Below are 26762 nucleotides of genomic sequence, written 5' to 3'. Positions count from 1 at the left end.
ACCCACCGTTGCTGAACTTTGATCTTACCATTGAAGCCATCCTGGTCCAGATCTCCCAAAGGTGCTATGGCACTGCCGAACCGCGCAAAGACCTCAAACCCATTCAGTTTGGTCGTCTGGAAGTCTCCTGAGGCTCTTTGCAGAGACACGGACACCTGCCCCACCTCTTGGAGTTTGCCGTCAGAACCTCGATCCATGAAAAGAGGTGCTCCAATAAACACATCTGCATAACTAAAAGACAAAATCTTTCTCACCAAAGCAAGATCAAATTCCACCTATTAATAATTTTTTCTTATTAAAACTCAGTTTCCCTCTTTCCATATCTCTCATAACCAAACTGAAGCATAAAATCACTTCAAATTCAAACCTTCCTCTAACTCCTTTAAGAAACTATAATTCATAAAAATTACTTTATTCCTTCACATCATAAAAGCTACTGAAAGAAATTATGAACATAGAGGTTTTCTCATAGTCCCGATAAGATTGCTTCAAGTTGGTTCCTTAAATAGAAAGATTAGCAGGAAGGGGACAAAGAAACAGAAGAAAATAATGTTTAGTTTTAGTAAAGCATTCATAAACATGAGAGGAAAACTGTTCCTGGAAACATCTTTTTAAACTTACTCATCCCCATTAATATCGGTGGCAGCGACAGAAAATCCAAAATATGCAGCCATCTGGATAACAAAAAGAGAATGAAATGTTTACATTTCATCCAACTAGTTTGGACAGTGAATATATTTGGCATATTCATCAAACAGAAAGGGTTATTTTTTTTCTCTGCACATAGTGTTTTTTCAATCTTAATTTCTTCTTTTTTGTTTATTCTATCAACACAATCAGGTAATGAGGCTTTTTTATTTTCCTAGATTTATGGGCAAAACATATCCCATTATATCATTTCAGTGTCTTCAACACATCCCACTGAAATTCAAGTATAATCAATGCTCAACCCCCTCCTTCCCAGGCCTAATCTACTATCTCCCTTCCTCTCCACTACTCAACATGTGCCAGACATAGACACACAATCAGAAAGGCATACAGTCACAGACAGAAGTTTTAAATGAGCCCAAGAAGTTATCAGTGGGAGTTTATGCAGGGAAGAGAACAGATAATAATTATTAATAGATCATAACTGGCTCTCCTTATGTGAAAACACTGCTACTCTCAAGAAATCACTCTTTAGAAAGATATTGGAATGACTTTGTTCTTGTCTCACATCTCAACTGATTACTTGCCAGTGGCTTTGCTTTTGAATTATACACAGTACGGATGTTTTTGGATTTATTACAGGATTAACACGGAGAGAGAAGGAATGCCCTTTCCCCCACCACAGGGACTGCTGGCCATCACGGATGAGCAGCCTGGCTGGAAATAAATGTGAACAGAAAAGTTCTAAAGACAGCCCAACATGCAAAGCAAAACTAAGAGAAATGACAGTTTAAAGATGAACTAAGGTGAGGAATGAGTCAACAAATGAAAAAAAGTAAAGTTAGCAAAGCTTCCAAAATTTGATTAGTGGAGCTATCAGGAGGCAATGACACAGGAGATTCCTACATTATCTATTTTGGGTTGATTCAGTGTAACTGAAGACAAAGAAAGGGGCACTCTGCATTCAATTACAAGATCAGAGGGTGTGAATAAAGTATATTGTATTTGCAGATCAGAGGGTGTGTATAAAGTGTATTGTATTTGCAGTGTAATTTAACAGAATACTATTTTCGGGTCCCAGTCTTGCAGGATGCTCTGCTTGAAAGTGTAAAGAAAGCAGGGCATTTACTGAGATAAGTTTTACCCTGGGCACCAGGATTGAAATGTTTTCATTTGATTGCTACTATAACCCCATAAGGAAGTTACCCGTATCCCTATTTTTTACAAACGATCCACCATATTTACAGTGGCATATACCTTGTCCGATGCAATAAGACTGAGAATTTAGAGCTAGCTCTGTTCTAAAGCAAAGTCTATATTCCACCCCCCCCACCACAAAGCGCTGAGGAAGAATAAAGAAAGCATCGTGACTGTGTACAACATGGTCTGGAGATATACACGGGCATCCGACAGGAGAAGCTGCTGGAGGTCAAGAAGTCACAGCCGCACAAAGGGATAACCCCCCCTGCCACAGGCCATTCTGTGCTGTGCACCGACCCTGACTGCCACACATGGGAAGAGGTTTCCGGGGACCATGAGTCTACTTCCTTACTCTATCAAGCCTCTCGCCAAGCCTCACAACCTCTTCTGAACAAGAAGTGGGCTTGAATCCCACCCAGATCTGCAAACTGAAAGACATTTATTTTTCCTGTACTTGCTAATTTTCCCTTTGTCGTTCCTAACTTGTCATTTAATTATCTGAGATATATAATACAAAATGTTATAAAATGCCTGTACCTGCAGAGAATGTCTAGTACCTAAAAGTACTACTTTTTAAAAAATATTTTTTATTTAAATTCAATTAATTAACATATGATATATTATTAGTTTCAGAGGTAGAGCTCAGTGATTCATCAGTCTTATATAATTGAAAGTACTACTTTTTAACTGAACAATGTTTTATTTCATGTACTACAGACGAAGTTTACTTATAATATCTATAATGTACACATCTGTGCCAGGCTTTGGTTTGTAACTAATAAAATTAAAAGGCACAGATCATTTCAAAGGAGAATTTAATGTCATCAGTAAAGAAAAAGGAAGTTTTTTGGTTTTGTGCATGTGACACGTATGTGTGCAATTTCTGTATTTCCTCAAAAAAACAAGCCATAATGTGCAATTACAGAAGGCTCTGTTTACCCAAATTACTTTGGTTAAAGGTGAATTCTTTAAAGTCTATCTTATATTTACAATATTGAATATTAAACCAATAATTATATATATTCAATGTAAACCATTATGATATTACCAAGAAAAGTTTTAAAACATTAGGAATGCTGATGTTAAAATGTTAAATGAACAAAAACATTTTAAAAGCATACCTGCTCACCAGTAAAATTGTGTAAGGAGGACATGTTTTTCCCATCATAAATATAAACCTGTGGAGGAAAAACAAAGCATATGAAATACAGTAAAATATAAGATAACCCAGAGATTTTTTTTTTAGATTCCTTTTAATTTTCCTACCATTCCCAAAGTCCTCGCCGCTCTTGGAACACCTGAAACAAAGTCTGAAAAGAAAAACATAATTACTCATTTTCAAGACCAATATTGAAAACTGCAGGAGGAAATGGATATGTCAGAAGGCGTTAAGTTCTGTTTTGTTATTTGAGTAGAAAACAAATTTAAAAATCTTAAAAAACTGGTACTCCAGAATAAATGACCATAACATATTTTAACTACAAAAATCAAATCTTTACAAAATACAGAAAGATTCCTGAGAACCCTCAAATAAGTGCATGTGTGCCTCAGGCATTTGTAATCTTATTAAAAAGAGAGTGGCTAAGATAAAGTGACCTAAGAACAAAAGAAAGCTCTATGTACAGCAATGAAAACTAATACAGAGCAAAGTGAAATAGGGTAGAGGTGGCAGTGACCCAGGAATGGGGTCTCTGATTCCTAAATTGAGCTCTGAAGGAAGATGGATGGAAAAACAGAGGATGGGGTAACAGTCTTACAGGCAGAGCCCAGAAAGTTACAAATTACATCTACAGAAAGAAGAAACTCAGCCCTTCCAAGAGGACAAAGAAGCTGAAGAAAAACTACAATGCTAGGGGCTGGAAAGGAGCAGACAGGGAAGACACAGGGGCCCCCAGCAACCAGCCGGCTCAACCTTCAGCGGCTGCTAGAGAAAGTTTAACAGAGACCAAGCTCAAGTCAATGTACTAACATCTCCCTCATTTCTCTTGTTACATTATACGACAATGGTTTCAAACTCTTAAACTGCTGAGGTTTTTCAATGCCACCTGTTTCAAATGCTTAGCCTATATTTTTAAAGAAGGATTAAATATAGTTTAAGGGCATCATACCATCTATGCCATCACCATTAAAATCTCCGACAGCTACGGAATAACCTAAAGGGGGAACAAAATGTGAAACACCGTCAGGGCACAAACATACTTGCTGAGTAGGCTTCCCCTGAAAATATTTTCATGTAGGACTGACTCTTGAATAAGGGGTTTGAACTGCACAAGCCTAGTTATAATGGATTTTTTTTCAATAAATATAGTACAGTACTGTAAATGCATGTTCTCTTCCTTATGGTTTTCTTAACATTTTCTTTTTTTCTAGCTTACTTTATTGTAGGAATATAGTATAGAATACAGATGACGTACAAAATATGTGTTAATTGACTGTTTATGTTATTGCTAAGGCTTCTGGTCAGCAATAGGCAATTAGTTAGGTTTTGTAGGAGTCAAAAGTTACATGCAGATTTCTGACTGTGCAGGGGCTTGATGCAGCTAAGCCCTGCATCGTTCAAGGGTCAAAATATTCCCTTAGTCCTGTAATATTTTGTTCTCTAGGGGTAACAGATTTATATGTATACGGTAAATGGATTTAAAGGAAACAGTTAAACACTCAAATAGTATATCTCTATTAGAAAAATAAGACTGCTTTATCAATTTTACAAAGGAGTCAGTTAAAAACAGTAAATTCCTTATAGATATGGAGAAGAGATCGGAGATTGCCAGGGGCAGGGGGTGACGGATGGGCAAAATGCATGAAGGTGGTCAAAAGGTACAAATACCCACTTATAAATAAGTCATGCGATGTAATGAGAACATGGTGACTATAATTAAGAATACCGCATTGTATATTTAAAGTTGTAACAGAGTAGAATTTAAAAGTTCTCATTACAAGAAAAAAAAAATTGTTAACTGTGCGTGGTGATAAATGTTAACTAGACTAACTGTGATGATTATTTCACAATATACAAAAATACAAATCACTATGTTGTATATGTAAAAGTAATATAATATTATAAGTCAATTATACTTCAATTTTTAAAAAATGGTAAATCTGTAATTCATCTTAAAGGAGCAACAAATAGACTTTCTCAATCAGCAAAGTACTATCTCTGTCATGTGTACTTGGTTTAATAAGAGAAATTTAAAGGGAGGTAACAAAACTTAGTAAATCTTAAAGATCATAGTTTAATACCATGAATAACATAGTGAACAGAAGCCTAATACTCAGACTGCCTGGGCTTGAATCTTAGAACAGCAAGTTATTAAGTGAGTGACTTTAGGCAAGCTGCCTCTTTGTGCCTCAGTTTCTTTACCTACAAAATGGAACAGCAGTATACTTTCATAGACTTGTTATAAAGATTAAATTAATACAGATGAAGCACTTAGAACAATGCCTAGAATATGTGAGCACACTTTAAAACTTATCTATTATTACTGGAGTGCCTGGGAGGCTCAGTTAGTTTAGCGTCAGAGTCTGGATTTCCACGCAGGTCATGATCTCAAGATTGTGAGACTGAGCCCAGCCTTAGGCTCTGCGCTGGGCTTAGAGCCTGCTTAAGACTCTCTCTCTCTCTGCCTTCCCCCAACCCCTGCTCACTTACACTCTCTCTCTCAAAAAAAATTAAATTAAAAAATAAATAATAAATAATAAATTAAAAACACAAAAGTTATCTATTATTATTAGTTTATAAATAACCACTCTTCAATTTCCACTACTGAAATATAACATAACCTAAGTACTCAATAACAATTTGAAATTGTTACATTCCTGTTCTCTATATTTAAAAAAAAAATCTTAATTTATTTCAACATAAAAGATTTTCCTGCTTAAGGTAGCATATGCAAATTAGGACAAATAACACTGCAATGCCATAAAATGAATCCATATTTTGGTTTTACTCACCCAAGTAACTGTCATCAAAAATAGCTTGAGCAGTTCGAGTTGCTAACTGGTTATTATACTTGATGCTGTAAACTTTGGGGTCGTATTTAGATACGATTTCTGCCACTTGATCCGAAATGAGCTGACCTGAAAAATATACATAAAGCAAGTTTCTAATGGGAATTTATGATGCAGACGATAGACGGCACCTGCATACACACAAAAAATAGCATTAGAGATTAGTATTTCTAATTCTTAGCCTTAAATAACTCTCCATAATATTAAATCTGAAATTTGATATTTTTAAAGTCACAATTACTTCTATTCAAGCTAGTTCTTAAAATTAGTCACTGATAGTAAACAAAAATTATGAATACAGGATTTGTCTTAATTCACAAAAAAATCGATGTTAAATAACTAGAATAATAAAACCAAGGGCTGTTTCCCAAACAAATCCATTAGAATTTGAAATATCTACTGAAATAATTAAATACTTTTACTTTTATAGTAATTGATTCAACTGATTTTTTTTCCCACAAATTATCTGGATACCTTTATGAAGAGGCCTGAATGGGTGAGTTCACTTTTCTTCACAACCTTAAGTTATCAGGTAGACAAGAAAGCTAGAGCACTACATAAAAATCAGATTGTTCCCTACCCCAAGAAAGGTAATTTATCAAATGTCATGAAGACAATAATCTCTTCATTTCTGCTGTGTCCGAAAGAAATTTATAGCTAACGTTTATCGTCTCCTGTTTCACTCTGTCCAGTCACAAAAGTTGAGTCTATAGGGTAGGAAAACCTTCTGTTTGGGTCACTACTTTATCCTCTGTGCCTAAACAGTACCCAACACATAGCAAGAATTCAGTAACTATTTCTTGAATCAAAGAACACAGGAAAATCCCATCATCTCTTTTGAATAAAACATTATAATTTTAACTATTTGTACAGGGATAATTCTGAGATCTATGGCAAAATTCATTCTGACATACTTATTAATTCAGGGTAAAATGTGCAGATTTTAATCTTATAACAAAATATTCTCTGCCAAGCCAGTGAGTCTTTCAGTTACATATCCTAGACCATTTATAATAAAATTCCAACCAACACAGTATCAATTGTCTGTATCGGTCCTAACTTTTAAATAGGAATGAACAGACACTGTATAATACTCAAGGTATTAAAAGAACTTGTCGTCTAGGGGCACCTGGGTGGCTCAGTCGGTTAAGCAGACGACCTCTGACTCAGGTCAAGATTCCGAGGTCTTAGGACCAAATCCTGCCTTCCTGCCTCAGCCTCCCTGCCTTGGACTCCCTGATCAGTGAAGAGCCTGATTCTTCTTCTCCCTCTGCCACTTTCCCTGCTTGTGCTCTCTCTCTCAGATAAATAAATAAAATCTTAAAAAAAAAAAAAAAAAAAGAACTAGTCTTCTAAACATGTTCACAGCTGTGTCTCTTAAAAAGGCAGAGGTAACAAGCGGTCCTGGCTGAGAATCACAGACTCAATCTTTGGTTCCCAGGCCTTCCCAGCAGACACCTCCCTCCCCTCCACTGAATGACGTAACTAGCACTGAAGAAAAAACATAAATCCATGTTTTTTATCTTACTAGAAAGCATTAATACCTCCTATTTTAATCTTGTATGCAATTAGAACTATTTTTGTTTTCATTTTAAAACTGTAAAACCCAATACGATTTTCCTAAATCATTTCATTTTCCAATAGATGTGTAATTCATAGAAATTCAAATTCGTCTGTTTCAGTTAGTATGCTGATCCTTCTTTCCCTGAGTTTTCTCTTTTCTTCATTCTCTCTTTCACCATCCCTTTCAACTTTTCACTTATTCCCATTTCTCATTCCTTCTTATTTTCTTTCTTTACTATTTTTCTTCAGTAAATCTCTTTCTTTAGTTTTGTTTTCTACAAACCAAAACTAAGCATGCATTCTCCTACAAATAAGCAAGTAAGGAAAACATAGAGTAGAGCACAGAAGTAAAATTCGGATTTAGAAAGTACTTGCACATCAATATAGTCATAGGTTTTTCCAGTTCTTCCAAATACTGGTAATGCTTGAAAATCAGAATGCCAAAAAACAAAAGTTCTGACCTTGTAAACAGCACTTTTTAGCAGAAAACAAACATGTGAATATATTAGCTAAATAACTGTGTGTACCTAATAATAAATGAAACATAAAGTAAAGCAAGTAAGCAAATCTGGTTACCTGTTTTCAAATTGTCAGTAAATAATGATCTGTTATGCATTTGTACAGATGGTAATTTTATTGGGCCTCCCAGAACGACTGAAGAATGTGTTTTATCTTTATACTGATGCCAGTTTAATTATATTCTTTTGAAACTTAGATCCTTTCTTTTAAAAACTCCCCAAACACAAAGAAATCATTCTTGATGTCAGTAATTAATGAGAAAATAACCATTTAAATATTCTAATGAGCAAATTCAAAATACTTTAAAACCATGAGCTTTCAGAATGCCACACTTTGCCTGTCATCGATCAGTTCCGCACTTCCTAACACTTACATCATCGCCTCGCGAGTACAGAGATGAAGAAGCAATAAATAGTTTTCAATTACTTTATAGATTTACTTTATAATTTACTTTAAAAATATTGTTTTATTTTCTCCTAGGAATATATATAATATATATTACAATATGCCATGTATTTTATTTTCTATATATCATACTATATATAGAATATTACAGTCCTTTTTAAAAAAGAATACTGTGTAACAGACAGTGATTATACACTTAAATTGTATTTTTCAATTTCCTTCTTTAAAATAATTTGAAAAATCTCATAGGCATATAAGCCAAGCAAGCATTATACACCATCATGACTGAGTAATTTTAAAAAAATATTAACCTACCTTGCCAATAAAAGCTACCAGGACCACCAAGAAGTACTCTGTCAGCCTAGATTAAATCAAACAACAAAAAGATACGTATTTAAAAACAGGCAGTTTGAAAACTGAAAGCAATGTAATACACATAAAAGCCATACATACGTACACGTCTAACATTTAATATAGATAAAAGCTATATATACAAGTATATATACAACAAAATAATAAATCTCAAACTCTAACTCATTTTCAGTAAATTTTCATTGCACCTTTTCTAAAATACAATAAAATACAATACAAATCAATAAAGAGTTATAATGGCATTTGATACATGAAAATACACAAATACATACACACAATGATTCTACAGACCTGCTGCTTCGCATACTTGTTATGAAGTACTATTGCCAATATTTTTGAGTTATAATAAAGACAAAAAGTCATTGATTTTGTCTATTATACTTGTGACTACATAGGCAAGTTTCCTTCCTAATAATCATTAAAAATTCTTTGACTAATGAGAAGTTATTTTTTGTGTCTTGCAGATCTAAAAGGAAATGAAGTTGGTAAACTTTTCAGGGTGTATTATATATACAAATTACACTTGACTAGCATTTTTTGTATCTGTAACAAACTGTAAGTATCTAATTCAAGGAAACTGGATTTAGTGTTTGAGCATATTTTGGAAATTTCTTCCTGCTGGAGAGGAAAAAAATAGGTTTCCCCCTCCAAACATATATATATATATATATATATATATATATATATATATATACAGCCCTAAGAAGATTTCAACAGACAATTTCCTGCCCTGGCTATGAAAAAGATACTTCCAAATTCTCTGCCTTAAAAGGATATCTTTTAGAAAAGAGTTGAAGAAAGTAAAGAGTTAATTTAGCAATGAATATTCATGGTACGAAAATATTTCTGAGGTTACAGTTGCACGGGCATAGGCACAGAAAACATGGACACTCTTTTTGAAACAATACCTATTTGAAAATGTTTCATTTAAGTTTAAAGCTAATATTTATTAATATACTTCTCTTTGTTTTGCTTCTTCAAATTTTGAATTATTAGTAATTATGAGTAAATTCTGAATTCTGAATTCAAATTGAGTGATTTAAATCAATTGTGTAGTAAAGAAAGTTAACTATAATAACAGTTCATCTAGAAAAAAATTTCAGTAAAATACAAATTTCAAAAAATAAGAAAATGCTTTAATTTTCTGAATCACATAATTGTAGTTTCTATTGTTTTAATAAATCTAAGGCATTTTCTAAGAAAGCCATAGTAAGCTCTCTAAGGAAGCTCTACTTTTAATCAATATATGTAATAGTTCTCTAGGCATAATTAATATTCTCAATTTGATATTAAAAATGTTCATATATTCCACCCCAAAAAAACCACATACACAAAAGAAAATGATAGAAAAATACTTAAGAGAATTTTCTTTTGAAAACATACACTGAATTGTTATTTTAGGAAAACAGATAAAAACTATCAACTCTGAAGAGCATACTAGCTTAGTGAAAAATACACAGAGCCACACATGAAATTTTTTACAATAATTAAGGCACTCCAGCTTAACTTGGTGCCTGGAGGCACACAATAGATGGCAAACGTGCCTGTTTCTCAGCTTTTTCGTAACTAAACTATAATTTTGTAACAAAGCTCCCACTGACAAGATTTTTGAAAAATCAATTTCAGTCAAACAGGAAAAACTTTAATATCATATAAATTTTTCTAACTGGAAATTTTAATATTAAGTCATAATGGTTATCTGCATCTACTGAGATCTTCTACCATCCTCCATTCCCATTCTGATGTCTATTTCAAATAAGTAACGCCTGCTAGGGAAAGAATAACATAAGGCAAAGAATATCAAAACGCATGGGTCATTTTTATTAGCTCTTTTCATAAAACAGGTAATAGTTATAGAGAAGCTTAAATATTGAGCAATTAATTTTTAACAATGGTTTAGATGATGAGACAGATCTGAATCTCATTCAGTCTTAAATGAGAACTTACTTTGGTAAAATCAATGCTGAATCCTCCTTGACAAAATCCCTGTCCATCAGCATCAATATTTTCTAAAATAAAAAAATTGGAAATATACACAAACCCAAAAACAAATAACATAAAACAAAACATGAGAAAAACTGTATCACTGTAATCATAAGATAATGTACCACGAATTGGGAATGTTCATTCATTCAGACACTTAATGAGTTATTATCACATTCTAGAAAAGTTAGTATGCATTCTTATCAGCACCGTTTTCTCAGATATGGCAAGAGATCAAAGTACCTGGAATGGTCACCAGGAAACAGAAACATCACCTAAAATGGTAGATTTAAAACTTATTTTCAACCACAACCCACAGCAAGATTATATATTGCAACCCATACAACCCAACATATACATATTACATGTATATTTAATAGATACATAAATAAGACAAAATTTCACAAAACAGTATCACTCTTACCATGTACAATATATTCTGATATTTTCTATTTTATTTCATTCCATTTTTTAAAAATTACTGGTTATGATCCATTACTTTGATTTCATAAAACAAAGATGAGTTTTGATCTACTAGTTAAAAATTTCAATTCTAAATTCCTATTAATACCCTACAGTTGCTAACTTGGGTCTTGACAAATTTACTACAAATACTAGTGAAGAGATACATACATTCCTAATACATAATTACTACACATACATTTTATAGCCAACAACAATAAAAAATCTATTAAAAACATAATTCAGAATTTTGGGAGACAGCCAGACCCTAACTTAATGTTCGGCAAAGAGCAGAGTATGAAATATCTTCACGACATATTTAGAACTGCAGTTTAATGAACGTGAACATCTTTAAACATGACACTTTCAATTATTTTCCAAATGATTACAGAGTCAATAGTCAGACTCTTCTGTAGTTACCTTTTATTTTGTAGTTCTCACAAAAGCGGACGATTTCTGGACAATTACCCAATTAATTTAAATTAACTCTAATCATGAGTAATACTGTATCTAGAATACAGGTAAGGCTGAACCTGAAGACTCTCCCTTGTTTTATTTTGAGGATAACAAGGAACAATGAAAATACTAGTCTTTAGTTATCAAGGAATTCTTGGAGCCAATGTTATAATATATAAATAACTATGCTAGAGTATTACTAAATTTCCCACCCAAACACAGGAACCAAAAATATCTATTTTCAGTACAACTGAAAGGACAACTTCCAAAAATTTTTGTCAAATACTCCCATCAAAAATTTTGAACACATTTTAAAAACCTGGGAACTGCCCCAAGATTACACACTTAATAACTAAATTTAGAATTTGTTTTAGAAAATAGCCTCAAGAGTGTAATGCAACCCCAATGTAAATTTTTCTAACCAAGAGGGAATGGGAAAATGTGGGCTGGGGTTTCCAGTATCTAGTGAATCATACTGAGGAATTCTGCTCTGACCTCAAGTCAGCCGTTTATTTCCTTTATTCAAGTTGTATTCAGGGAACTATTTCAGGCCACTTATAAAGACATCCCTTTTTGATTATCATACTGTATATTTATCTGCTTTATTTGGTTTCCCAGAATGTCTAGCTAGAAAACATAACTGTCCTTTAAAATTTTCTTAACAGGTATGTATTAAACTGAGTGTTTATGCCAACGTAAAGAATTTCATGCTAACTACAAGCTATTTCAGTGAAGGCTTGTTTTTATTCCTACAGGTGAATAATATTTCTCCCATTTGTCAAGCCTGACAGCATTATAAATAATATTACTGATTATGATAGTCAGAGCAGCTAACATATGTTTATTAAACCCCTTCTGTGAGCCACGTACTGTAGTAAAGCATTTTCCAAGGCATTATCTTTGAAAATCTTATGCAATCCTATGAGAGATACCATTATTATTTACAATTTACAGATAAGGAAATGAAGGCTTACAGAAATTAAGTAACTTGACCACAGTCAGCCAGCTAGTAAATAAGAGAGCATGGATCTGAGCTCAGTGTGTCCACACCATTAACCTGCATGATCTCAAATCAACGGCGTACTTATCATTTCCTGAGTAACAATCAAGGGGAAAGAAAAGGCAACAAGTTTTCCTAAGTGAGAAAAATCTATGTACAAATAATGTCACCAGAAAGTAGAAGGAACAAAGGACCCAGCCTGAGCCTGGAATTGAAAGTATTTAAGTTACATCATTCGTGGCTCTGGAACTTCTAGAAAGAAAGACACCTGGCCTATTGTGTAAAGCCATTGGGTCATAGATAGTTATGAAAAGCCAAAAGCAAACATAATCAGGAATAAAGAAATTTCTTACAGACAGGAAGTTTCATGCCCAGGGTGTCCCCACAGGTCTTGCTGAAAACAAAAGCAAACAAACAACAAAAAGCCCCACAAACTACCATTACCAAAGCAAGCAAAGTGATCAGGTTAGCAACGTAGTCCTTTCAAAATTGGCATTCCCATGCCAAATCAATCACTGGTTGCAAAATTTATTGAAGCATGAAGAAAATACAAAATACAAAAACTGTACCTCTAAAGTCTTTTATCTGAATCAGTAATTACCAAATTTACTCTTGGTAAAAGTGAAACAATGGCCCAGAGTGATTAGATAAATCACGCATAGCTACAGCAGGCTGTTGGCAAAATGCGAGAATATAACCCAGGTTCTCAGATTCCCGCTCCTGAGCATTTTTTTTTCCCCTCTGGTCATGTTGCCCTTGTAATTTGGGCCTGTAGGTAGCTTCATATTGCAAAGGTTGAGCCAAAAGGCAGGTACAATGATCAAGGGATACTGAAAGCCAGGTTTATTAGGAAGAAGCAGTCTCTTTGATTTTTGAAGTTATTCTTTTGCGTTTTCTAAGATTGAGGTTTTATTATTTGATCAGGGATCAGCAAACTTTTCCTGTAAAGGACCAGATACTAAATATTTTAGACTTAGGGGCTATATGGTCACTGTGGCAACTACTCGGCTCTCACTTTATAAACAACATTAAACAAATGGGTGGGGCTGTCTTCCAATAAAATTTTATTTATTAAAAAAGGCTCACAAGCCAGTTTGCTGATCTATTTTGGATGTTAAATACTTTAGAAAATAAGGCTTAAAATGATTTTACAATTTCTGGGGTGCCTGGGTGGCGCAGTAGTTAAGCATCTGCCTTCGGCGCAGGGCGTGATCCCGGCGTTCGGGGATCGAGTCCCACATAGGGTTACTCTGCTGGGAGCCTGCTTCTTCCTCTCCCACTCCCCCTGCTTGTGTTCCCTCTCTCGCTGGCTGTCTCTCTGTCACATAAATAAATAAAATCTTAAAAAAAAAAAGATTTTACAATTTCTGTGCATATCTATATGTAAAATCTCTGTGCCTAAACCAAATAAACAAAAGCATTATGTAACAGATACATCATGCAAATACTGCCTTCATCCTTTACATACATGTTGAGTAATAACTGGTCATCACTGAAAAGGCAAAAGGACAAAAACTACCAGCCTAACCCAGCAGTATATCCACAACGGATCATCATTAGAATGCTTGCTTTCCGAAGGGTACCAAGTACTCTTACACATCCAGAATAATCCAAACCTGTATTTGTGAAAGCAGGATGTATTTTTTTAGATAAGCTGTGGTTAACACCAAGGTAACTGAAGTGGAAAACATTTCCCATTGTTAGTATTATAAGGAAAGGATTCATCTGGAGTAAGACCCAGCTCAAATCCTCATTAGACCACTCACTACTAGAAGATGTAGGAAAAAAAACTTGCAACCCTCTGAATTTCAGTTCCCACATCTATCATGTGAGAATAAGGGTGATTTTTACATGCGTGTCCATCACGTAAGTGGTAAGTTACACAGCTGGCACACAAGAGGTAGCCCATTCCTCATAGCTATAAAATTATCTTCTCACAATAGGAACATTTTTGCTACACAGCAATTAAAAACACAAATTTAGTTCTCACATTTTCCACATACCACAAAGACAACAGTACTGTGACCAAAACAGCAACATACAGGTGATGACACAGATGGTGCCAAGCACTGAGTAAAGGGCTGCCAACCTCCTCGGTTCTGGGTAAGGTGTGTTTGCTGACCTATCCTAATAAATAATGCAGTTCTGGGGAGGTACTTTTGATGTGTACCCCTCACGACAAATAGGGTCAAGTTGCTGGGTGAATAAATAAATGATTAATAATAATCATTTGCAACTGCTTGGAGGTTCAAGTGCTTAGAATTTTGAAGACTGAACAATTCCTTTGGCCTGCTGTCCTAAGTCACCTAACATGGAAAAAAAGAATTTAGCAGTAACAGTCTTACATGCTATACTTCTACTACTAATTCTCTCTACTAAACTATCTGGTGACCATAGGAACATAAAAAGTATCGGCCTAAGGGAAGCCTGGGTGTCTCAGTAGGTAAGCATCTGCCTTCAGCTCAGGCCATGATCTCAGGACCCTGGGATGGAGCCCCATGTCAGGCTCTTTGCTCAGTGGGGAGTTGGCTTCACCCTCTGCCCCCTCCCCCACTCATGCTCTTTCTCTCTCTCTCTCAAATAAATAAATAAAATCTTTAAAAACAACAACAAAAAAGAACTGGAATCTCCTTTGGAAAAACATTATCAAAATTATAAGCGCTCAAAATCACCTTTAGTCACAATACAAATTTCTTCTGAAATTTCAAATAATATTGGACAACAAAGTGAGATCTTTTAGATCACCAAAAGAGGAGTAAGCTTGATAACAGACTGACAGAGAAACTCTGATTTAAAAGAAGGAAAATTCAGGAGTGCCTGGCTGGCTGGCTCAGTCAGTACAGCGTGTGACTACTGATCCTGGGGTTCTGAGTTTGAGCCCCAGGTTGGGTGTAGAGATTACTTAAAAAGAAAATCAAAGGAGGAAAATTCCAACTCAGAGTCCTGAGCTCAATGTTTCACCTTCCTTAAACTCTGGCTCTTTAAGACTTTTTTTTTTTTACATTTAACATCATTATTAATATAAAGCTCTAGTTCTTAAACTTTGGTATGCATTAAATTGACTTGTAGAGTTTCCTCAAAAGGAAGGTCCCCGGGCCTGACGTAGACCTACTGCAACAGAATGTTCAATCCTAGGGAGTCCCACATCTATGTTAGAGAAGCAATGGAGCATCTTTTGACTCCACACAATATGTCTATAATTTTTAATACACACGTTTTTAACAAACTAGGCTTCCCAACCCTCTTTTAAAAGCTGGTACAACTTCCTATACATACTCGATCTGCATGGAGCATACTCCACAGTCTTCGTTCCATCCTGAAGGAAGCATGTTCCAACGGGCTCTCTTTCCTGTTTCATTTCAGTCCTCCAGTGGTACAGTGGGGCACAGGCCTGAAATCAAAGGGGATGGTCCACAGCATAAAAATTCCCAGAAAAAATTAGTGTTTCAGACAATCGATACTACTCCAGAATTCAGAAACACTTCCTAAGCATTAATAAAAGTTAATCGAACCCATCTTATACCAAGAATTCCTTACCACAATGGTGCATACAGATTTAAAAAGTACCTCTCTCACATTTTTTTTTCAAAATAGTTAGCAAAACTATTTCCTGTAGCACTTTTCTTGATGTTATGCACTAAGCTGATGGTCACAGATCAAATCAACATTTTAACTAAATAGCATTCTCATGCATGTAGAATATACCCCTAAATTACAAAGCAAATAATTTATTAAGAAAAAAATAGAACTTTGCAGTGCTTATTTTACCTGCTTTCCAAATAAATTATGACCTTTTTGTTTTCAGAGTTACAGATTTTACCACCATGTACAAGCAGTGGAATAATGCATATTTTAATAACACAGTAATTTACCAAAATGTAACAATTTAATTTGTTGGAAAAAGGTTCAATTAACTTTCTGTAATACATTTTTTTTTAAAGATTTTATTTATTTATTCGACAGAGATAGAGACAGCCAGCGAGAGAGGGAACACAAGCAGGGGGAGTGGGAGAGGAAGAAGCAGGCTCATAGCGGAGGAGCCTGATGTGGGGCTCGATCCCATAACGCCGGGATCACGCCCTGAGCCGAAGGCAGACGCTTAACCGCTGTGCCACCCAGGCGCCCCTCTGTAATACTTTTTTGAAGCAAAACACTAACACAAACACTGCAGACATCAATAGCAGGTTATTTTATATTTACCCTGAAAAAAGTGAAAGATGATTACTGCTACTTTTCTAAATGTATTTATTTGATGCTTCATGTACAAGGATTATTTGCTCCTTCTGCTTATTTTTGCTTCTTTGCTTTCTGCCTAGAGTGCCCGCACTCTCAACCCCATCCTTCATGTCCAACTGGACACATCCTAAAGCTCCTTTGAAATTTCAGCTCCTAAACAAATTCTTTCCTAATGCCCTACAATCAGATTTTAAAAAACAGTAATAAGTACAATGCAGATAATTAAAACAGGGAAGGGCTTTCTAAGGAAATGAAATTAAAGCTGAAATCAGAATGACAAGGAACTAGCCAAGTGAAAATCAACAAGATGAGCACAACATAGGCAGAGGGAACAAAAACACTAAGATACTAACTGCAGTGACTTGCCACGTGGAAGGAATAAAGACCAGTGTAGCTAAAGCATGTGAGGTGGAGTGAGATGATGCCAGAGAGACAAGAGCCAGTGACCTGATTATGGAGACGCTCATAAGCCAGAAGAAGCAGGATTTGTCTTCTGAGAGTGATGGAAAACCACCTGACTGTTTTAATCAAGCAGATGACATGCTCTGATTCACTCTGGTCCTCCTATGGAGAACGGACTGTAGATGCGGCAGGAGAGGAAGCAGAAAGAGGAGGAGAGCCACTGTAGTAACCCAAGCGGGTAATGATGGTGGCTTGATACCAGGTGGAAATAGTGCAGTTGATGATTTATTGATGGATGTGGGATATATTCTGGAAGCAAAACTGATAGGGCTTACTGGTGGATGGGGTAGAGAGCCATGCCTCTAAACAAGCTGGGGAAGTTTTATATGAAAACAGTTATCTTTGTGTGTGTGTGTGTGTGTGTGTGTGTGTATGTTTGTTTAGAGCACAAGCAGGGGGAGAGGCAGAGGGAGAGCAGGCTCCCCGCTGAGCAGGAAGCCTGATGCAGAGCCCGATTTTAGGACCCCAGGACCATGACCTGAGCCGAAGGCAGGTGCCCAATCGACTGAGCCACCTAGTGCCCCTGTGTTTTTTCCTTTTTTGATAGCAGGTAATAAGAGTTCTATTTTGGCCACATTCATTTTGAGTAATATAGGAGATAATCCAAATGGAAATTCTACATAGCTAGTTTGGAAATATGACTCTGAAAATCCAAGGAGAATTAAGAGCTAGAGAGATAGATTTGGGGATTATAACACATGATTTTATTTACAGGCATGAGACAGGATAGGAACAGCCAGGTAAAAGGTACAGATAGAGAAGATGGGGGTCCAGAACACAGCCTAGGGACAACCCAACATTTAGAGACTGAGCAGAAGAGGAGACTGCAAGGAGCAGGCAAGGAAATGGGAGAAAACCAGGAAAATACAATGTTCCAGAAGCCAAGGGAAGAAAAGCATTTCAGAAAGAATGGGCTAACTGACCTTGCTGAATGGTGCTGACAGGACAAGAAACATAAGAACAAGTACCAGTGATTTCAGTGACCAAATAGCCAAGGGTAACTTTGGCCATGCCTACCTGAGCCTGACTGCAGTAGTTGGGAAGAAAATGTGAAGAAAGTAGAGATGGTGACTGTAGAAAACACTTTCAAAACGTTGCTGAAAAGAGGAGCAAAGTAATGAGGCACAGCAGTGGGGAAGAGGTAAAGGGAAGGCTGTTGTATTTTGAAAGAGAAGAGGTACTGGTGTGTTTGATTAATGATAGGCCCACTAGTCCAAAACCTGGCTGGATAGAAACATACTGACAGGAAGTACCCACAGGGGCAGGAGAAAGGAACAAGGTAGGAATGAAGGCAGAAAGTAGCAGAATTCAAGTCTGTGAAGGGCAGGATTGGTGGGATCCTTAGATAGGATGGCCTTTGGTCAGAGCTATCTTATCTCATCATGCACTGTGCTCCCCAAACACAAGAGTTTTATTATCAGCTTTCAAACATAAAATCTCCTATGTTTCCACATAAATTGGCTAAGCTCACCTACAAGGAAATAACCAAAAGACTTACCAAAATTTTATCCTGTTTTGATCTCACAGATGCTCCAAACCACTGGTGAGACTTAAACTCCAAAGGATCATCCTTGGCATAATCTCTATTGCCTAAGAACAATATTGTGAGGGGTGAGAAACAAAATATATATTCTTAGTATAACAGAGTTTATTTCAATCCAACCAGGTGTACAAACAGTGTGCCTTTCATTAATCAAATACCACATTAGCTATTTTTCTCATATACTTTATGAATGTCAGGAACTTTCAACTAATCAAAAAATAAAACACAGGATGACTAGAAGTGTCTCAGGGTTGTTATTAATCCCTATTAACTATTATAATGCAGATGTGAAAAAGTAATACTAAGTAAAGCTTCCCAACTGCTAAAGTATAGGATAATTAACTATTAAACAAATACTTATAATTACCTACTATACTCCCACAAGTTCTGTGATATAAAGAAATTTATGAAAACAAAAGGCTACTGCCAGAATGCCTGGGTGGCTCAGTCAGTTAAGCGTCTGCCTTCAGCTCAGGTCACGATCCCAGGGTACTGGGATCAAGTTCCATGTAGGGCTCCTTGCTCAGTGCAGAGTCTGCTTCTCCCTCTGCCTGATGCTACTACCCCTCCTTGTGCTCTCTCTTTCTCTGACAAATAAATAAATAAAATCTTAAAAAAAAAAAAAAAAAGACGCTACTGCCTTTATAAAACACCAGTAGCAAAAGACTAAAGTAAAAGACTATGTGTGAATGACATTACAACACAGGAGTCAGAATCTAGAAGACATGATTTGGCTGGTGGGGAAAAGAATTAGATTTGGCACACTACATGCAAATATTTATTTTCAGTTTACATTATTGAGAAAATTATTCCCAATGTACCAGCCACTCATGTAAAGCACTGGAAAAAAGAATCGAAAAGAAAGGAAAGGAAAGGAAAGGAAAGGAAAGGAAAGGAAAGGAAAGGAAAGGAAAGGAAAGGAAAGGAAAGGAAAAAATCCTGTCCATTGAAAAGCTGTTAAATTGGTCAAGGAAGAAATTATGGAAACATATCCATAAAGCATTTGGGGAAAGAGAGACCTTTTTTTTTTCTTTTTTTTTAGAGAGAAAGAGACTAATTAATTGGTTTTAAAGTCTAGTCTGTTCCTCTTAAAATCTATAATAATCATTCTTTATAAACATGTATTCCAAGGGGCACCTGGATGGCACAGTGGGTTGAGTGTCCAACTCTCGGTTTCAGCTCAGGTCATGATCTCAGGGTCCTGAGATGGAGCCCCATATCAGGCTCTGTGCTCAGCTTGGAGTCTGCTTGAGATTCTCTCTCCCTCCCCTCTGTTCCTACCCCCAGTCACATGTGCACTCTCTCAATCTAAAATAAATAAATAAATCTAAAAAAAAAAAAAAAAAACCAACCCAACATATATTTCAAGAACTATATCAGACAAATACAGCAGACAAGGGTTAATTTTAAGACTGCCAGCCAATGTGTAAAAATCATCAAAAGGCTTATGTTAAATCCATTCCCTAAATCTCACTCATCTAAGGTAGTGCTATGGTTATTCAGTTCCATTCTGAAGACTTAAGACCAACTGAAGTTATAAATAATTAATGAGAATTTCAATAACACCAGCTGTCTTACAGACAAGGTAAAGGGTATAACACTGTTCACTATACTATTCTTTTACCTTTTTATTTTTTTTAGATTTACTTATTTGAGAGAGAGAGAGAAAGCATGAGAGAAAGAGAGGGAGCAGATAAGCAGCAGGGAGGGGCAGACGGAGAGGGAGAAGGAGCCTCCCCACTAGGCAGGGAGCCCAATGTGGGACTCGATCCCAGGACCCCGGGATCATGACCTGGGCCAAAGGCAGATGCTTAACTGACTGAGCCACCCAGGAGCCCCCCCTTTATCATTATTATGAAAAAATTTTCTTTAATGTGTCAATCTCCAAAAGTCTCTATCTATGGTCTTTTTTTTTTTAAGTGAAATTTGGGGTTTTCTTTGGAAATAAAGCACGACTGAAGTATATAGCCTAGCACAGCTTGAGAAATACACATTCTGCTATTTCCAAAAGGGCCTGACCAACAATTACCAAGAAGCTTAGCCTCTGGACGAAATGGGATCCAACTGATAATTTTCAATGATTTAAATCATAAAATTCATGGGTACAAGTTACTTAATAAGATTTTTTTTATTCCACTGCAAGCTAACTGTTCTCTTACTGTGTTCCGGACTTGCTATTCTATGCCTAACTACAAAGGAAATGAAGGCATTTACCCCTTACATTAATGAGGGAGGAGAAATACAGCTTGACTGTGAAACAGCTGGTGCTTGGAAAGATTCACTTCCACTCATTGTCCCCTGAGACCATAGATAAAGTCAGGTAATCTTAGCCCAAGGGAACTGAGTTTATGAGCTAATAATGCATGTGAACGAAAAGTGCAACATTCTCAGAACTGCTATTTCCTCCTTCTGCTCTCATTTAAAACAAAGCCTTTTCAGCAAGACCCTAAGGATGTCCAAGCAGAAACAAAGCTTTTCTCTATTAGAAGAAATCTTTGCCTGTACCACATCAGAAGGGTTCAAATTAAGGCTCCATGTATTTCCTTATAAGCTCTACAACTGCCAATTTCAAAAACAAAATGATGCAAAACTAATATCACTATATTCTTTATTTGGGGAGGGGAGGGTGTCTTTATTTTTTATTATTTTTATTTTTTATTTAAATAAAATTAATTAACATATAAAATATTATTAATTTCAGAGGTAGAGGTCAGTGATTCATCAGACTAATATAATACCCGGTGCTCATTACATTACCTGCCCTCCTTAATGCCAATCACACAGTTGCCCCATCCCTCCACCACCCTCCCCTCCAACAACCCTGTTTGTTTCCTATGATTAAGTCTCTTATGGTTTATCTCCCTCTCTGATTTCACCTTGTTTTATTTCTTCCTCTCTTCCCCTATGTTCCTCTGCCTTGTTTCTTAAATTCCACACACAAGTGAGATATGATTAATGGTCTTTCTCTGATTGACTTATTTCGCTTAGCATAATACCCTCTAGTTTCATCCCCGTCGTTACAAATGGCAAGATTTCATTTGTTTTGATGCCTGAGTAGTATTCCATTGTACACATATACCACATCTTCTTTATCCATTAATCTGTCCATTGGCATCGGGGCTCTTTCCACAGTCTGGCTATTTTGGACTTTGCTGCTATAAAACGCTGGGGTGCAGGTGCCCCTACAGATCACTTCATTTGCATCTTCGGGGTAGATACTAGTAGTGCTATTGTTGGGTCAGATGGTAGCTCTATTTTCAACTTTTTGAGGAACCGCCATACTGTTTTCCAGAGTGGCTGCACAGCTTGCATTCCCACCAACAGTGCAGGATGATTCCCCTTTCTCCACATCCTCACCAACACCTATCATTCCCTGACTTGCTAATTTTAGCCATTCTGACAGGTGTGAGGTGGTATCTCACTGAGGGTTTTGATCTGTATTTCCCTGATGTCGAGTGATTTGGAGCACTTTTTCATGTGTCTGTTGGCCATTTGGATGTCTTCTTTGCAGAAATGTCTGTTCGCGTCTGCTGCCCATTTCTTGATCAGATTACTTGTTCTTTGGGTACTAGCCCTTTATCTGGAAGACATTTGCAAGTGTCTCCTCCCATTCAGTTAGTTGTCTTTTGGTTTTGTCAACTGCTTCCTTTATTGTGCAAAAGTTTTAATCTTGATCAAGTCCCAATAGTTCATTTTTGTCTTTGTTTCCCTTGCCTTTGGAGACGAGTCTAGCAAGAAGTTGCTGTGGCCGAGGTCACAGAAGTTGCTGCCTGTGTTCTCCTCTAGGATTTTGATGGATTCCTATCTCACACTGAGGTCGTTCATCCATTTTGAGTCTCTTTGTGTGTACGCTGTAAGGAAAATGGTCCAGTTTCATTCTTCTGTATGTGGTTTTCCAATTTTCCCAACACGATTTGTTGAAGAGACTATCTTTTTTCCATTGGATGTTCTTTCTTGCTTTGTCAAAGATTAATTGACCACAGAGTTGAGAGTCCATTTCTGGGTTCGCTATTCTGTTCCATTGATCTAGATGTCTGTTTTTGTGCCAGTACCATACAGTCTTACTGATTACACCTTTGTAATAGAGCTTGAAGTCTGGGATTGTGATGCCACAAGCTTTGGTTATCTTTTTCAACATTCCCTTGGCTATTCAGGGTCTTTTCTGATTCCATACAAATTTTAGGATTACTTGCTCAAGCTCTGTGAAAACAATTGATGGTACTTTAATAGGGATTGCATTGAATGTGTAGATTGCACTAGGTAGCTTAGACATTTTAACAATGTTTGTTCTTCCAATCCATGAGCATGGAACATTTTTCCAATTCATTGTGTCTCCCTCAATTTTCTGTCATTTTTCTATATTTTTCTGAGTACAGATCCTTTGCCACTTTGGATAGGTTTATTCCTAGGTATCTTGTGGGTTTTGGTGCAATGTAAATGGGAGCAACTCCTTAAATTCTCTTTCTTCTGGCTCATTGTTAGTGTGTAGAAATGCAACTGATTTCTGTGCATTGATTCTATATCCTGACACTTTGCTGAATTCCTAAATGAGTTCTAGGAATTTGGAGGCAGAGACTTTTGGGTTTTCCACATACAGTATCATGTCATCTGCAAAGAGTGAGAGTTTGACTTCTTCTTCGCTAATGCAGATAGATGCTTTTTATTTCTTTTTGTTGTCTGATTGCTGAGGCTAGCACTTCCAGTACTATGTTGAACAACAGTGATGACAGTGGACATCCCTGCCATATTCCTGACCTTAGGGGAAAAGCTGTCAATTTTTCCCTATTGAGAATGATATTTGCTGTGCACTTTTCATATATGGCTTTTATGATACTGAGGTATGTTTCCTCTATCTCTACACTGTGAACAGTTTTGATCAGGAAAGAATGCTGTACTTTGTCAAATGCTTTTTCTCCATCGATTGAGATAATCATATGGTTCTTGTCCTTTCTTTTATTTATGTAGTGTTCTTTTATTTATGTAAGTGTATCACACTAATTTGCAGATGTTGAACCACCCTTGAAGCCCAGAAATAAATCCCACTTGGTTGTGGTGTATAATCCTTTTAATGTACTGTTGGATCCTATTGGCTAGCATCTTGGTGACAATTTTTGCATCCATGTTCATCAGGGATATTGGTCTGTATTCTCCTTTTTGCTGGAGTCCTGGTCTGGCTTTGGGACCATGGAAATGTTGGTCTCATAGAAAGAGTTTGGAAGTTTCCTTCCATTTCTATTGTTTGGTAGAATTCCCCTGGGAAGCCATCTGGCCCTGGACTCTTGTTTGTTGGAAGATTTTTGATCACTGCTTCAATTTCCTTGCTGGTTATGGATCTGTTCAAGTGTTCTATTTCTTCCTGTTTCCGTTTTGGTAGTTAATACATCTCTAAGAATTCATCCATTTCTTCCAGATTGCCTAATTTGGTGGCATATATTTGCTCATAATATGTTCTTATAATTGTATTTCTTTGGTGTTGGTTGTGATCTCTTCCATTCATGACTTTATTTATTTGGGTCCTTTCTCTTTTCTCTTTATAAGTCTGGCCAGGAGTTTATCGATCTTATTAATTCTTTCAAAGAACCAGCTCCCAGTTTCATTGATCTGTTCTACTGTTCTTCTGATTTTTATTTCATTGATTTCTGCTCTAACCTTTATTAATTCTCTTCTGCTGCTGGGTTTAGGCTTATTTGCTGTTCTTTCTCCAGCTCCCTTAGGTAGGTTGTATATTTCAGACCTTTCCTGTTTCTTGAGAAAGGCTTGTATTGCTATATACTTGCCTCTTAGGACCACCTCTGCTGCATCCCAAAGGTTTTGAACAGTGTTTCCATTTTCCTTTGTTTCCATTTTTTTTAATTCCATAATTTTTAAAACTCTTCTTTAATTTCCTGGTTGACCCATTCATTCTTTAATAGGATGCTCTTTAGCCTCCATGTATTTGAGTTCTTTCCAAATTTCCTCTTGTGATTGAGTTCAATTTCAAAGCACTGTGGCCTGAAAATACACAGAGAATGATTCCAAACTTTTGGTACCAGTTGTGACCTAGTATGTGATGTATTCTGGAGAATGTTCCATGTGCATTCGAGGAGAATGTGTATTCTGTTGCTTTAGGATGGAATGCTCTGAATATATCTGTGAAGTCCATCTGGTCCAGTGTGTCATTCAAAGCCCTTTTTTCCTTGTTGATCTTCTGCTTAGATGATCTGTTCATTGCAGTAAGTGGAGTGTTAAATTTCCCTACTATTACTGTAATATTATCAATGTGTTTCTTTAATTCTGTTATTATTTGGTTTATATAATTAGCTGCTCCCATATTAGGAGCATAAAGATTTATAATTGTTAGATCTTATTGGACAGACCCTTTAAAATATGATTTAGTGTCCTTCCTCAATTCTTATTACAGTCTTTGGTGTAAAATCTAATTTGTCTGATACAAGGATTGGTACCCCAGCATTCTTTTGATGTCCATTAGCATGATAAATGGTTCTCCATCCCCTCACTTTCAAAGTGGAGGTGTCTTTGGGTCTAAAATGCATCTCTTGCAGACAGCATATGGATGGGTCTTGCTTATTTGTTCAATCTGATACCCTGTGTCTTTTGATTGGGGCATTTAGCCCAACTACATTCAGAGTAACTACTGACAAATACAAATTTAGTGCCATTGTATTTTCTGTAAAGTCACTGTTTCTATGTATTGTCTTTGTTCCTTTCTGGTCTATGTTACTTTTGGGCTCTCTCTTCACTTAGAGGATCCCCATTAATATTTCTTGCCAGGCTGGTTTAGTGATCACAAATTCTTCTAATTTCTGTTTGTCCTGGAGGCTTTTTACCTCTCCTCCTATTTTGAATGACATCCCTCCTCGATAAAGTATCCTTGGCTGCATCTTTTTCTCATTTAACACCCTGAATATATCATGCCAGTCCTTTCTGGCCTTCCAGGTCTCTGTGGATAGGTCTGCTGCCAGTCTAATGTTTCTACCCTTGTAGATTGAGGTTAAGGTTGTCCTGAGCTAGGACTTTCTCTTTGTCTCTGAAATTTGCAAGCTTCACTATTATATGTCAAGGTGTTGACCTATTTTTATTGACCTTGAGGGTGGTTCTCTGTGCCTCCTGGACTTGAATGCCTGCTTCCTTCCCCAGATCAGGAAAGTTCTCAGCTACAGTTTGCTCCAATATACCTTCTGCCTCTCTCTCTTTCGTCTTCTTCTGGGATCCCAGTTATTCTAGTATTGTTTCACTTTATGGTATCACTTATCTCTCAAATTCACCCCTCATGATCTAGTAGTTGTTTATCTCTCTTTTTCTCAGCTTCTTTATTCGCCATCGTTTTGTCTTCTATATCACTAATTCCTGTCTCATTTATCCTCGTTAGAGCCTCCATTTTTTATTGCATCTCAATAGCCTTTTTTATTTTGACTTGATTAGATTTTAGTTATTTTATTTCTCCAGAAATGTATTCTCTAGTGTCTTCTATGCTTTTTTCAAGCCCAGGTAGTATCTTTATAATCATTATTCTGAACTCTAGCTCTGACCTCTTACTTATATCCATACTGATTAGGTCCCTGCAGTAAGTACTGCCTCCTGTTCTCTTTTTAGCGGTGAGTTCTTCCATCTTATCGCTCTGTCCAGATAAGAATAGATGAACAAAAGAACAGAATACTAAAATGGCAACAACGACCCCAGAGAAATATATACTAAATCAGAAGAGACCCGAAAACAAAAAAAAATTTTTTTTAATTAAAAAAAAGAGAGAGAATATAATCAGATAGGAGAACAGAACAGAGGAATACACTGGATCCTCTATGTATTTTGGTCTGTTTGTTAGAAGACTAGATCCAAAAATTGTAAAGAAAAACTTATATATGTACAAAAACAAAATTAAATACATTGAAAGGATAGAATGTAACT

The 26762-nt window shown here is 36.3% G+C and overlaps 1 protein-coding gene across 4 annotated transcripts in view; it reads right to left on the bottom strand.

The window, feature by feature from the left end:
- The window catches only part of ITGAV (integrin subunit alpha V), a 99143-nt gene that overhangs the window by 39633 nt on the left and 32748 nt on the right, over nucleotides 1-26762 (bottom strand). For all 4 annotated transcript variants that reach the window (XM_026492377.4, XM_057303301.1, XM_026492378.4 and 1 more), the window contains exons 3-12: nucleotides 18813-18904; nucleotides 15893-16007; nucleotides 10663-10724; nucleotides 8659-8704; nucleotides 5800-5925; nucleotides 3957-4001; nucleotides 3115-3158; nucleotides 2970-3026; nucleotides 622-674; nucleotides 29-231 (exon numbers count right to left, since the gene is read on the bottom strand). In XM_026492377.4, the coding sequence (XP_026348162.2) occupies nucleotides 29-231; nucleotides 622-674; nucleotides 2970-3026; nucleotides 3115-3158; nucleotides 3957-4001; nucleotides 5800-5925; nucleotides 8659-8704; nucleotides 10663-10724; nucleotides 15893-16007; nucleotides 18813-18904 (843 nt within the window). The remainder of the gene's footprint in view (nucleotides 1-28; nucleotides 232-621; nucleotides 675-2969; nucleotides 3027-3114; nucleotides 3159-3956; nucleotides 4002-5799; nucleotides 5926-8658; nucleotides 8705-10662; nucleotides 10725-15892; nucleotides 16008-18812; nucleotides 18905-26762) is intronic.

Source organism: Ursus arctos, unplaced genomic scaffold (assembly GCF_023065955.2).
Source record: "Ursus arctos isolate Adak ecotype North America unplaced genomic scaffold, UrsArc2.0 scaffold_1, whole genome shotgun sequence".
Lineage (NCBI taxonomy): Eukaryota > Metazoa > Chordata > Mammalia > Carnivora > Ursidae > Ursus > Ursus arctos.
This window is presented reverse-complemented; position numbering and strand designations above follow the sequence as displayed.